This window comes from Otolemur garnettii, unplaced genomic scaffold, assembly GCF_000181295.1.
Source record: "Otolemur garnettii isolate 467f Iridium unplaced genomic scaffold, OtoGar3 scaffold00019, whole genome shotgun sequence".
NCBI lineage: Eukaryota > Metazoa > Chordata > Mammalia > Primates > Galagidae > Otolemur > Otolemur garnettii.
The window spans coordinates 9446213-9459684 of record NW_003852414.1 but is presented as its reverse complement, the minus strand read 5'-3'; the positions used below and the strand labels follow the sequence as shown (position 1 = coordinate 9459684).

The following is a 13472-nucleotide window of genomic DNA, read 5'->3' as shown; positions in this document are numbered from 1 at the left end:
CTTCCCAAATAATCAAAGTTAGCATCATCAATGATTAGGACAAACCTGTGCTTCCTGGTATGGATTCGCTGAGGACACAGCATAACCTTTGTGGTATTCCTGCCCCAAATCAATAATCTGAATCTAAATCATGAGGAAACATGAGATAAACCCAAGCTGAGAGGTGCTCTACAAAATTACTGGCTTGTGCACTTTGAAAACATCAAGGTCAAAAAGAACAAAGGAATATCGAGGAACTATTCTAGATCTAAGACTGGAAAGGTAGCAAATAAAGCCAATGCATGATTCTGGATTTCGTCTTTGTTGAAAAAAAGTAGCCACAAAGGATATAATTGTAACAATTGATGAAATCTGAATATGGGCTTTATGTTAAATGATAATATAATATCTATATTAAATTTCCCCACTTTCCTTAGAATGTGGTATTGCCCTTTTCATAGGACATAAAAACTGGAGTGAATATTCACGGATAAAGGGATACAGTATCTTCACCCTACTCTCAGATGGTTCACAAAGAATAGTTTATGTATAAATTTATAAACATCTATCAAGAGAATATGAATGAATATTTCTTTGTATAATTCCTATAGATTTTCTTTGAATTTTAAATTCTATCAAGACCAAAAGCTCCAAAAAATCTGATTTTCAGAACATTATCTTTGTTTTCAATTCAGAGGACAGAAAATTTTCAATAATCTAGCATTGTTAATTAGATCTTTAGGATTTAGAGGAAAAAAATCATGTAAGAGAGTGAATTTATTGCTATCTAAAAGGCTGTGGCTTAAAAGTTTTATTATAAAAATATATGCTTGCTAAACAAACATTGGCATGTATAGAAAATTAGAATTTAAAAGACCATTCACCTATGATTGCATTAATGTACACAGTTATGCTATAAGAAGTTAAAAAAAAAAAGACCATTCAGTAGTCTATTGTTGACTTAATTCTTTTCAGTTTAGGTTTTACAGCAAGTGTCTGTATATATGATCTTCTTAGAAACTTGGAATATATTCATTTTAAATGTCATACATAGTTTTCTTAAACATGATTTTAATAATGCACTATGGTTTACTTAGCCATTCTAAGGTTTATACTTTTACTAATTTATATAAATATAAAGCTATACCTATATAAAAATAATTAGAAGTTTTGTTATTTTTTTTTTTTTGTCCTTGAAATAAAATTAAGGCAAGCAAACAAATAAGTTAGCATAGTGTTTGCAAATTGTCACACTGTATTTTGGCAGGCTCATGTTTATAGGTGAATGTTTTAGATTTCTCAAATGTCCTGTAAATGCCACTGTGACCTTCTCCCAATGTCCTTCTCTGTGTTTTTGCTTAAGGCAGCATACTTGATCACCCATTTAAGGAACTAAAGAGCTGCTATTGCCAAAGCTAATAGCTCTATGTATTTTCTATTTATCTTCAGGAAGCATTTGTTATAAGTTCCTAGTACCATTTTCAAGAATTTTTAAACTTGGGAAAGCAGATTGATATTCTGTGCTTGGAGGATGTGTTTCAAGTTGCTCAGAACTTAGATTTCCAAATCAAATTACCATACAGTGAGGTTTTGAAACAGATTTGCCCATAGATTCCAAAGTCAACTGTGTTTTCTTATATTCTTAATGTATTTTTCTAGTCTGTTTCTAGCATCTCGAAAAATACCATTTCGTATATGTACACCATGGAGTACTAGCAACCATTTTGAATAAATTCTTAAGCATACATGGTTTGTGAATATGAAGAATGATGTATTGAGTTGAATATTATTTTCAACTGAACATTTACATTATAGATCAGTTGACTCTTTTGAGAGAATACTTTTATCATGAATTATTTACAAAATATACAGTATGTATAAAATAATGCATTCTGTACCGAATGTGTAAAGAAACAGACGTTAACCATGATTGTCATGGAATGTGAGATTTTAAACAGCCCTAAGCTTGAGGTACCATTGAAGAGATTACCGAAGAACCCATTATTATTTAGTAGTAGTGTCATTTTTGTTAGCTACATATATTCTCTTTTCCTAGATAGAGAACTTCTACCTAAATTGATAAAATAGTTTTGAACTAGAAGATTATTAAATTGTTCTTTGAGTCCTTTAGGAAATGTAGATAGCTTGAACCTTAATTTTAGTTGCCTTTTTTGAGCTGTAGAAATCAGGTTCCTGATATTTGGTTGTACTTTGTCTTTGTTTTACATTGTTGTGTTCTTGTGGAATCTCATGAGTTTTGATAGTCAAGAGAAGTTAAAGTATTAAAGAGGAAGTTTCTTATGTGGCACATCAGTTGCCATTTGCCAATTTGTGAGTTATCTTGTGATATTTTTGAGCATAAAGAAAAAATTATGACCATAATTTACTTTCTAACAAATTGCCTTTTTATTCATGAATATGGAAATATTCACCGAGCTGAGGAAACTTAGTATTACCTGTATCAAGAAATATCGAATGGTTTGGAGTTGTATTCAGTTTCCAACCTTACATCTAGCTGCTACTAATTCAGCAGTCAGAATGACTGTTCACTATCATTGCAGGAAGATAACAGAGTGTATTTTATGGCCTAGTACATTGAGTCTTTTGTAATTTTAATCTAGGTGGGAAAACAAAGATACAAAATCATTATTGTTTTCTTAGCTCACAATTTTATTTTGTTACAGTATATAGATCTAGCTTACTAGATCTATGGAACTCTAGTAAATAGGGGTAGAATAACATAGGCAAGTAAAGAAAATCATAAGGGCTTAGAGCTTTGGAAAGAGAATTGAGCAGAGACAGTGAATCAGTCATTGAAAGCTCTCTGTACTGTTGTGGACCTCTGGTAATAATGGGGCAGGATAAGCACATTTAAGTCCAGCTTTGGACAGGAAGAACAAACTCTTCAACAGTTGAGAGTCTCATGTTCCTGAATTATACCTCCCATTCTCTGCCTTAAAAGGTGGAATCTAGACAAGTGATTCAGTCTTCTCAGTAAGTCAGAATCGGAGAAAATTGCAGTCATTATTAAAGAACCTTGATTTACATGTATAAAAAATTGTATAAATGTGGAAGAGGACTTAATTAGGAAAGATAGATGAATAATAAAATTGGGTTATGGAAAGATATATATACCTTTGTATGGGAATGCTAAAATATCTAAGTCTGACTTAGGAATAAGATTTTCTAGTAAGAGAAAGAAGAAAGCATAATTTTTTGTTAATATAGAAATTTAGTCCACACATGTAAATTTCTAAAAGAATGTCCTGCATTTTTAATTGCAGAAGAAATTTTTATTTATTTTTACCCTAGGATGTATCTCATGCAGAAGAAACAATAATCCTAAATTCAGATGTTTAGAATATTGCCGAATGACAGATGGTCTTTGATAATATTCTATAATATCAGTTGTTAAATTTGGCAAAATCAGAAGAAAAATCTGTCTTGCCACTTTTTTGCTATCCTGAAATTATGGTGGCTCCTTTGGTGCTGAGTTAAGCTTATTAAGGTTCCAGATCTTAAAAACACTATTTTGGTGGTTTTGTCAGCCCAGGCATTAGACTATCTCCCATACAACAGTGGGGTTACAGCCAACATAACAGAGTAAACTGGAGAGGAATCTACTCTTTAAAAGCAGTGTTAAACTGGGAGTAATTAATTTCATTCTCTACTATTTTTAACAAATTGATAGAGATGTAGTTCTATAAAGGAAGAAAAAAAGGACCACAGGCAAGAATAAACTAATTCTGCAAAATAAATTGCTTTGTGAATGTAGAGGAAAGCATTTAACATCATCTTTGTGACCTGCCAGGTCCGAAGTTTGTTCACTTCTCTGTATCTGTCACATGGTTTGCATGTTGTTCAAATTTAGGGGGCACTGATCAAATTGTATTCTGTAGGAATGGTATCAGAGACACAGTCAACTTTGAAACGTGGAGGTGATGAAACATACTTTTTGTGCCCTGCATAACGTACTGTTGACTCACTTTCGGTTTTAGTTTCAGCCTGTAGTCGACTGTACTAGATCTGCTGCTGGTATCCTACCTCAAGTATGCACAGAAATTTCTTTCCTTTTCAGCTTTAGGGCTTTCTCTGAAGCCCTCTAAGCTTGGTCAGCCCTTGCCCAGAAGTGTGGGGAAATTCAAGTTCCCTGGAACACTGATCAAACAAAGGGATTTGTAATCACTGCATGCATGTTCTAGTTTCCCATCCTTTGGAGAAACAAACCTGAGGGGCCTGGTGTGCAGTTTTTAGAAGAGAATTGATCCCCCACTGCCCACTGTAATAGCCAACTGAATCAATCCACACTTTATTGCCTTCTTTTTACTTGATCACTCGATCTTATCTCTCCTCTTCCCTCCGTCATTCCATCTCTTGGGAAGCTTCTAAATTAGATATCTATGTCCATGTCCTTATCTTAGGTTCTGTTTTCTGGGAACCAAGACCAAGAAAGCAGCTTTGATAGTGGCAAATTAATTTATATCAAGAGAAAATGTGTTTTCCTGTTAAAGCTTTTTGCATTTGTACTTATAGAAAGAAAGAATGCAGTGCCTCTTGTAAAACAGGAAGCAGAGCAAGGATGGTTTTGGATGATTAAGGATTTTGTTTGGCATTATTATTGGGGTGCCCAAGGTGTCCTCTCTTGTGGTCTCATCAGTCTCATGGCTCAAATACTATCTAAATGCCTGTTACCTTCAGGTATTTATCTTCAGTGCAGACCTTTCTCCCAAACACCAGAATTATATATTAAGATACCTTTCTGAAGTCATTACTTAGATCTCTTTGGCAGACAGCCTCACACTGACATGTCAGGAATGGATTTATGATCTTCTCCAGAACTTTCTCCATATACATTTCCCCATCTTGGTTGATGGGAACTTCTTTCTTCCACTGATTTGTGCTAAACACGTTGGGGTTACCCTTGTGCCATAGCCAACTCATAAAAAAATCCTGTTGACTTCACCTTCAAACTCTTATCTGTATCCAACCCTTTTTTACTGCTACACTGGGGTCCCAGTCATTATCAGTTCTCCCAGGGTTACTGTAATAGCTTCTCGTCTCTCTCCCTCTTTTTCCCATGCCCAACCAAGGCAATACTTTAACAACATAATGTGCATACTCTTCTACCCAAAACCCTGCCATGGCTCTCTGCATTACGGAAGGCAGAATCCAAGTCCCTGCTGTGGTCCTCTCTCTGTGGTCAGGCCCTGTTGTTTCTGACTTTCTATCCACTGCTATGCCCACAGTCACTCTGCTCTTGCCACCCATTGTCTTTGCACTTCTTGTATACACTAGCTGCGCTCTGACCTCAGCATCTTTGCTCTGACTTCATCCTCTGCCAGAAATTCTCTTCACTCACAAGGCAGAATGGGTAACTGCCTTACCTCCTTCAAATCTTTGCTCAAATATCACTTTTGAATGAAACCTATTCAGACCACTTTATTCAAAATTGCAACTCCCACCCCTAGTATGTTTGATGCCTCTCACCTCACCCAATTTTTGGTCTTCTTGGAACTTCTCAGCTTTATCATACAATATTTTTCACCCACTATAAACTACCCACGTGTCTGTTCTCTCCCATTAGAATATAAATTCTACCGAAGCAGAGATCTTTGTTTTGTTCACTGATTTATGCATTAAGACAGTGCCTGACATAATTTGGAACTCAAAAAGAAAATGTTGTTGAGTTGAGTAAGACTTTGTTTCTGTCAGATTCTTTCAGTTTGCTATTCTCCCATTTGTTTCTCATATCTCTTTCAAAAAAGTGATTTGGGGTTATTTGCAGAATTGTATACTGTACAATAGAATAACAATTAAAGATTAAGAAATTGGGGCAAAGTTAAAATAATGGTTGTTAAAAAGAGGCAGAAATACAGTTAGGTCTTTTAACTTTGCTAGAAATGAACCATAGATTTGGTTCTGAGAGAAAAGATACTGTCACATTTTGATTGGTTAAAAATGAAAATTTTTACAAACCTTGAAGGACAGACTAAGACTGCTTGATGTGGTCATATGCTACAAAAGCTGACAAGCTCAGATAGACTAAGCAGTTAACGTGCTGCAGTATTTTTCAGATTTGAATGATTCAGGGTGCTAAACAGTCTTTGCTCATTTCATCTTTGAGAATTATACCTTTTCTGATATGGGTAATGTTCCAAGTTTTATTTGTATTGAATGTAAATAGCATACATTATTTGGCTTAAAGGTAGCCAGGAGCTTCTTAATCCAGTGAGAAAATGTCAGCCTATGTAGATGAAGGAGGAAAGCAAAGATTGGGTTCAGAAGGACTGTTTCACAAAACAAACAATGCTTTCTACAGATACTTTGTAGAAATTAATTTAACTTTTGTTCTTTTTATAGTAATGTTTTTTTATTTGAGAAGTTTTGCACCTGTTAGGAATATTGTCTTTAGTTGCTAATATCCTGGGTCTGTAAAACCATCAAGTATCAAAATGTTGCCCATTGTTTTTGGTTGTTGAGGCAAGGTGAATTTAATTCCTGTTCTTCTGTCTTGGCTAGAGGGAAAATGCTAACTTCTGTCTGCCAAATCTGAATCTTAGAGTTCATGCTTCATCGTCTCCTAATCCTCAGTGCTCTGTGACTCTTGACATCTTAGTCTCCCTCATCACACCTTCTGAATCCTTGACAACTTTCTGCTTATCCAGTTTGTACTCCAGCGTTAACTCATTGTTTTCTCAGTATCTTAGGCTTTCATATTTCTAATATTTGACTTGTATGCTCTATTAGTCCTCAGGTTTGTATCTGCATTGGATTCCTGGTTTTATCACTTCACATTGCTTTTGGCTTTACCTCTTAGCCATTGCTTTGACCATTTTCTGAAGGTTTTTCCTGGCTTTGCATAAATGCACTTGTATCTGGAAGCTCATCACGTATTTCTCATTTTCTGTTCTTCTGTGGAGCACCTTTGAAGTCACAGAACTGGGTGCAGGAATCTGTTTTGGCTTTATACATTCATAACACAGAAATGTGAAGCAGTTAACGACTCTGGCCACTTTTGGTCAGTGAATAAGGTTGATGATTCCTTCTCCATTTCCATGATTGACTCAGATTCAAGAGGTCCCTGGAGGAGTGAGCACCAGCTACCCCAGGGAGTGAAGGCTGTAGCTCCATTACACTGCCTTGTGCTGGCTTTTCTTCTTCGCTTTTCATGCCCTCTTTCTTACACTCCTGCTGTTTGGAGGAACATTTTTAATCACATGAAAATAAGCCTAAAACTGTCAGTAGCACAATCCTTTATTCTTCCTTCTCTACTGCTCTAATCCTCTCCATTTGTTTGTGTGGTACTGATAATTGTAGAAAATTCACAGACTGTCTTGCCTATGTCTCCTGGTAACTTATACCATCTTACTCTAGCTGGATTCTTTTTCTGCCAGTGATCCAACAAGACATAAGATGACTGCCCCAGGCCAGGGGCAGTAGCTCACATCTGTAATCTCAGCAGTTGGAAGGTCAGGGTGAGAGGCTCAATGGAAATCCAGGAGTTGGAAATAAGTCTGGGGAGCATAATGAGACCCTCTATCCACAAAAAGCTAAATAAATAAATAAATAAATAAATAAAAAACAGCTGGTCGTGGTGGTTTATGCCCACAGTTCCAGCTACTCAGAAGATTGAGGTGGGACAACTATGTGAGCCCAGGAGCTTGAGGCAGCAGTAACTGCACTCACGCCTGGATGACAGATTGAGGCCCTGTCTATAAGGGGGGGAGAATATATTTCTCCATGTCACAGGGTTGTTCAGGGGTGGATATGATGGCTGCCTAACACTAAAATCCATATGCTTTTCCCTGTGTAACAGAATGATGACTCTTCAACAGCAGTATATCCTGAAGCATAAAATATTCAAAATATTCAAGTATGTTGTTGCTTTTATTTTTACTAAGGAAGAAAAGCAGACGAATACATTGTTTCCTACTATGTATATATAGTAGTATATATGTACTCCATGTGTAGACACTACTTCTGCCTTTCATGTCTTTAGCCTCAAAACTTGCCTTCTTCAGTTTCAACATGCATTCTCACCTACTTTATTGAGAAGGATAAAATTAGAAGATTGTGAGGCCTGTCTGGATGTTTCTTGCTCCTGTGTTCCCAGGGTCCAGAATAAGTACTGACTGGTGTCGAGTCAAGCCAGTGACAGAGTGATCACAGATACAGAGCAATGCCACACAAACAGTTATTACAGGAAAAAGGAAGAAGCTGTATGAAGTGACAGTGAAGAAGGAAGAAGCTAGGCAGAATGACAGAAGGTGAAATTGTGTTCTAGAGAGAGGAAGGGTCAGCCTCCATGAGCTTTTATGCTCACTAGTTTGTCCCACATTTCTCTTGGCAGGATTGATTGTGTTTCTCAACTTTGGATGATTGACAGGTTTGAGTTACATAACAGATTACATAATAGGTTAATTATATAAGAGTTTGCATGTGGCTTCCCCAAAATCCTTCATGAAAGCTCCACCCATGCTATGTTAATTAGATGGTAATAAGCTCTCGGTTAGCTAAAGGTCACAAGGAACTTCTTACTATGTAGGTTCCTAGTTATAATTTGATTCTTGCTCTCTGCCCTTATCCACTTTGTTGCCACTTGTTTATCCTCTGCCAGACCTAAAAAGATTGGCTTCCATATTTTCTTTTTTTTTTTTTTGCTTCAAAATGGGGTTTTCGGCTGACTCCTATTCTCTGCCAACAAAACAAAACAAAATAACACCATTACCTTTAAATATCCTTAATCTACCTCTACTTTTTTCTAGAGAACAGATATCAGATATTCTTTGAGTTCATTTCTGCAACCATGCTCTTAATTATGTTTAATCATAACTTGTCAAATCTTTCTTTAGCAGTCTTCTCATATCTTTCCTCAATTTCCAGTGGCTCCTGTTGTTGACTACAGCTATGTTCACATCTTACCTGTATAAAAGGAAATAAAATATAAAAACAAAATCCTTTTTATAAATCTCATTATTCATATTGTATGTGGTTGTTTCTTGCTCTTTTCATTCAGTGGAGCAATTATTTAAATAATATTCCATCTTATCAATTACTTAGTCCTTAGTCCCTGAGAACCGAACTTCAATCTCTACCATTGTTTGGAAATGACCATCTTAAAGGTCACTGAAGGATAAAGTAATCATTCAATCTTATTGCCTTTTCTTAGTCTTCATATTTGATCATACTCCAGCATTTTTGAGAAAATTCCTGTTTTCATTTATGGAATTAAAAATCCTTCTACTGTCTATACTCCCTCACTATTATCTACTTCCAAAGATCTCTGTAGGTGCTTTCTCTAACATTTACTCTGCTGGTGTCTCAGGTCTTCCCTCTGACTTTCTTATTTTCTGAACAGTAATACCTTTCTTTAAGATGCCAGTGAATTCCTAATTCCTCTTTGCATCTTCTATATTTGGAGAAGAGGAGAAAGAGCCAGTCATTGTGGTTTATATAAATCATCTCATTTAATCCCCACAGCAGTTCATATTTCAAAAAAGAAGTAAACTAAGACCCAAAGTGGCCTAGTGAGTTCTCCATGTCACAGGGTCATTCAGGGGTGGGGTCTGATGGCTGCTTCACACTTTTTCCTGTGTAACAGAATGATGACTCTTCAACAGCAATATCCTGAATCATCAAATATTCAAAATAGTCAATTATGTTGTTGCTTTTGTTTTTACTGAGGAAGAAAAGCAGACAAATACATTGTAGAAAGATTGTGAACCTTTAACAGAAGTTGAAAGAAATAAACTTTGTGTTAAATTTGTGTTATTAAAACACTGTTAACCAAGAGGCCTCTCTCAAGTCCTCCAGTTATCAAAGTTGTGTTGTATATTGAACTAAATACATGTTGAGTTTAGAATTGGAAATAGTTGGATTTTTTTTTTTTTTTTAGTAAACTTTTAATTGGGTATTTGTTGGTGCTAAACTCAACAATTAAGGAGCAGCTTTGCCTGCTGGGTTTGAGAGGTAACTTAAGTTTGATAACTGAGACAGAAGAATTGAACATTAATGTGGAGATCAATAGCAGAAGTAAGTGAATAGTGTGAAAGTGTCCGAAGGATATGCAAAGTGGAAATAACATGGTAGCTTGTCACTATGGCCTGTACTCTGGCAAAGGATACACCATCATCTGGCAATTGCACACCAAACAGCTGTTGATTAAATACCACTTTATCCAATTTAGACCTAATGAACTCGGTAGATGGGATCCCTGCTGAATTAAGGAGTGCAATGAAAGCCTCACTTTGGATTCTGTGCTATCTAGGTCAAGAAGTTCCAAAAGTAATGGGTATACGTACTTGGTACATGAAAACATTGACTTTCTTATACCTTCTTTTGATTTGCTGCCAAATATTTATGAGGTCTGACTTGTGCTTTAGGGAATTTTGAGTGGTAGATAATGTTGTTGAGTGGTAGATAATGAAATAAAAAACTTAGAAAACTGTTGCCTGCCCTCCGGGAGTTTTATTTGCATTTTTGCTGATTTTCTTCAGTTACTGTGAATGACAATTTTAAAATCAAAGGCTTAAAACAAATTTTGTTTGGGTTCAAAGGCAAAGTAACTCTCTCCCCTAGCAAGACAGTTGACAAAACATCTTTAATAAATGGGAGAAGGAATGAAGAGGCAGGGATGTGTTTTGGCTCTGTGCTCAATCTTACCTATCTGAGGATTACAAATGACACTGTGGTTTTATTTGGAACTTTCAGGAAGGGGTCCTGATCAACATTTTTCAGGAAGTGCAAAGGATGTGTCAGAAGAAACCCATGTCTGCCTACCGTGCAGGGAGGGCTGTCCCTACTGCACTGATGACAGCCCGTGCTTTGTCCAGGAGGATAAGTATTTGCGACTTGCTATCATCTCCTTCCAAGCCCTGTGTATGCTGCTGGACTTCATTAGCATGCTGGTGGTCTACCACTTTCGCAAAGCAAAGGTAAACCCAGGTACCCTGGTTATGATCTTTCTTTTTGTTATAGAGTAAGCACTTTCCTTTTTACGCAAATAGAATATCCAAATCCCAGCTGCTTCTCCACTAAATAGAAGACCTTCTATAGTATTATTATAGAGTATGAGAGTTGCATTCTTTAGCTTTCCAGAAACATAGAGATTAAAATATGATACTTTATTTTAATATTTTCTTCAATAGGATGTTTCCCCCTATTTAACCTGGAGCTCAAGTGCCTCACTGCCTTGAAGGACTCTCCTTTACATCATTTCTTTGGCTTCTAGAGTAACTTATTCTGCCAGCACTCAGTGTATTGTTAATTTTTCATATCTAAAGAGCTTTGTTATGTTTATTATATTTTCATTTCTCTTAGGCATATTGGAAAATGATAAATGACTAAACTATTTTTGAGCATATTGTGCTTTGAAGAATGAATTTATTCATGACCTTGTGCTTGGTCTTGCATTAGTGTCCCAGGATAATGGTGATCTTAGGAAGGCCTTATACAGCTTTTGAGAGAATCTGTTCTTTGGTTCTGTTCTGAGAAACCAAAGAGAAGTATATGCATTTGTGTACTCAGTCGGGAGTGGACAGGGTGGTAAGATGTTAGGGCAAAACTTTCTGGGGAGCTTTATTTGGTTACCCGATTATATGTAGTGTTGCTGGAATTTGTGATTTTAATGCTCACAGAAACTTCACTTGTGCCACCAGAAAGAGAAAAACTTAAAGCTTCAACCTTTTCTGAATTCAAACAACCCCCTTCCTGTTGGCAAATTGTATAGATTGGTTTCACTTAGAGAGTTCATTGAAAGTGTATAAAGTGTTCCCGTTAGAAATTTAAAAAAGTAAATATTCCTCTGTGAATGACATCTATTAAGAAGCCTTAAGTTAACAGTAAAGCTTCTGTTGAAATTCTAGGACATATTATGTTAAACTTACAGACTTTAGAATTATTTTAAACAGATAGTTTCATTAACAAATACATGCAGCCCAAATTAAAGTCAAGCGTTAAGGGAGCAAGAAAGTACAAACAACCAAATTGCTTTTTATTTAACCAATACTTTCTTAAACAAAACATACTAGAATTTATTTAAATTCTATTAACCTAATTATGTTCTCATGACTATTTTGGTAAAGTAAAGGTAGATAAGTATAACATTTTTATCATGGTAAAGTATGTGTAATTTAAAATTTAACATTTCATCTTAAGTATACAGTTTAATGGCATTCAATATATTCACATTGTTATGCAGCCATCATTACTGTCCATTGATAGAACTTTTTTATCATCTCAAACTGAACTCCGTACCCATTAAGCAATAAACCATATTGGTTTTTACTCTATCAGTACAGATTTGCCTACTATTAATACCTCATATAAGTGGAATCATACAATATTTATTTTTTTCTGTCTGGCTTAGTATAATGTTTTGAGGGTTCCTTGATATGATAACAGAACTTCGTTTCTTTTTGTGGCTGAATAATATTTTATTGTGTATGTATATGCCACAGTTTGCTTTTCCATTCATCTACTGATGGACATTTGGGCTGTTTCCACCTTTTGGCTATTGTGAAAAAAGCTGCTGTTAGAATATTCATGTACAAGTATCTGTTTGAATCCCTGCTTTCAATCTTGGGGTATGTACCTAGCAGTGGAATTGCTGGATTGTATGGTAATTCTACATTTAGTGAGTTGAGGACCCACCAAACCTGTTTCCCCAGAGGCTGCACCGTCTTGTATTTCTACTGACAACTCACAAGGTTTACAGTTTCTCTAAATCCTAACCAGTAGTCATTATTTTCTGTTTTGTTGTTTCTTTTTAAATTTGGCCACCCTGATGAGTGTGAAGTGGTACCTCTTTGTGGTTTTTGCTCATATTTTTCTAATGATTAGTGATAGTTGAGCAACTTTTCATGTGCTTATGGGTCATTTCTATCTCCTCTTTGGAGTAGTGTCTATTTAAGTCTTTTGCCCATTTTATTTTCACCTAGGAGTTCATGGTTTACATTGGGGTTCTCTCTTGGTGTTGTACATTCTATGGATTTGGACAAATGTATAATGACATATATCTACCATTCTAGTATCATGTAGACTAGTTTCACTGCCCTAAAAATCCTCCATGCTCTGCCCTTGCTCATTTTTCAATTGGGTTATCTGATTTTCCATTGTGGAATTATAGAAGCACTTAGCACTGTGGCTGATACATCTTCAGTATTACAACTGCTGCTGTTATTACAGGCCTACCTTGGAGATACTGTGGGTTTAGTTCCACACAGGTGCAATAGTGAAAATACTGTAATAAAGCCAGTCACATCAAGTTTTTCATTTCTTAGTGCATATAAAAGTTAGATTTCCATGAAACTATATAGTCTGTTAGGTGAGTAATAGCATTATGTCTGAGGAAAATGTGCTTTACCTTAATTATAGTTGGTCATTCAAAAACATGGGTTTGACTGCACAGGTCAAGAATACATGGAATTTTTCAATGAAACCTGGGTGGAAAATATAGTGCTCAGGAGACGCGAAGCCTGTGAACTTAGTGGGCC

General features: G+C 35.9%; 1 protein-coding gene across 1 annotated transcript in view; it reads left to right on the top strand.

Moving 5' to 3' along the window:
- GPR158 (G protein-coupled receptor 158) overlaps positions 1–13472 on the top strand; it is a 317486-nt gene that overhangs the window by 153148 nt on the left and 150866 nt on the right. Inside the window, exon 4 of the mRNA XM_003786747.2 lies at positions 10690–10913. Within this exon, the coding sequence (XP_003786795.1) occupies positions 10690–10913 (224 nt within the window). The remainder of the gene's footprint in view (positions 1–10689; positions 10914–13472) is intronic.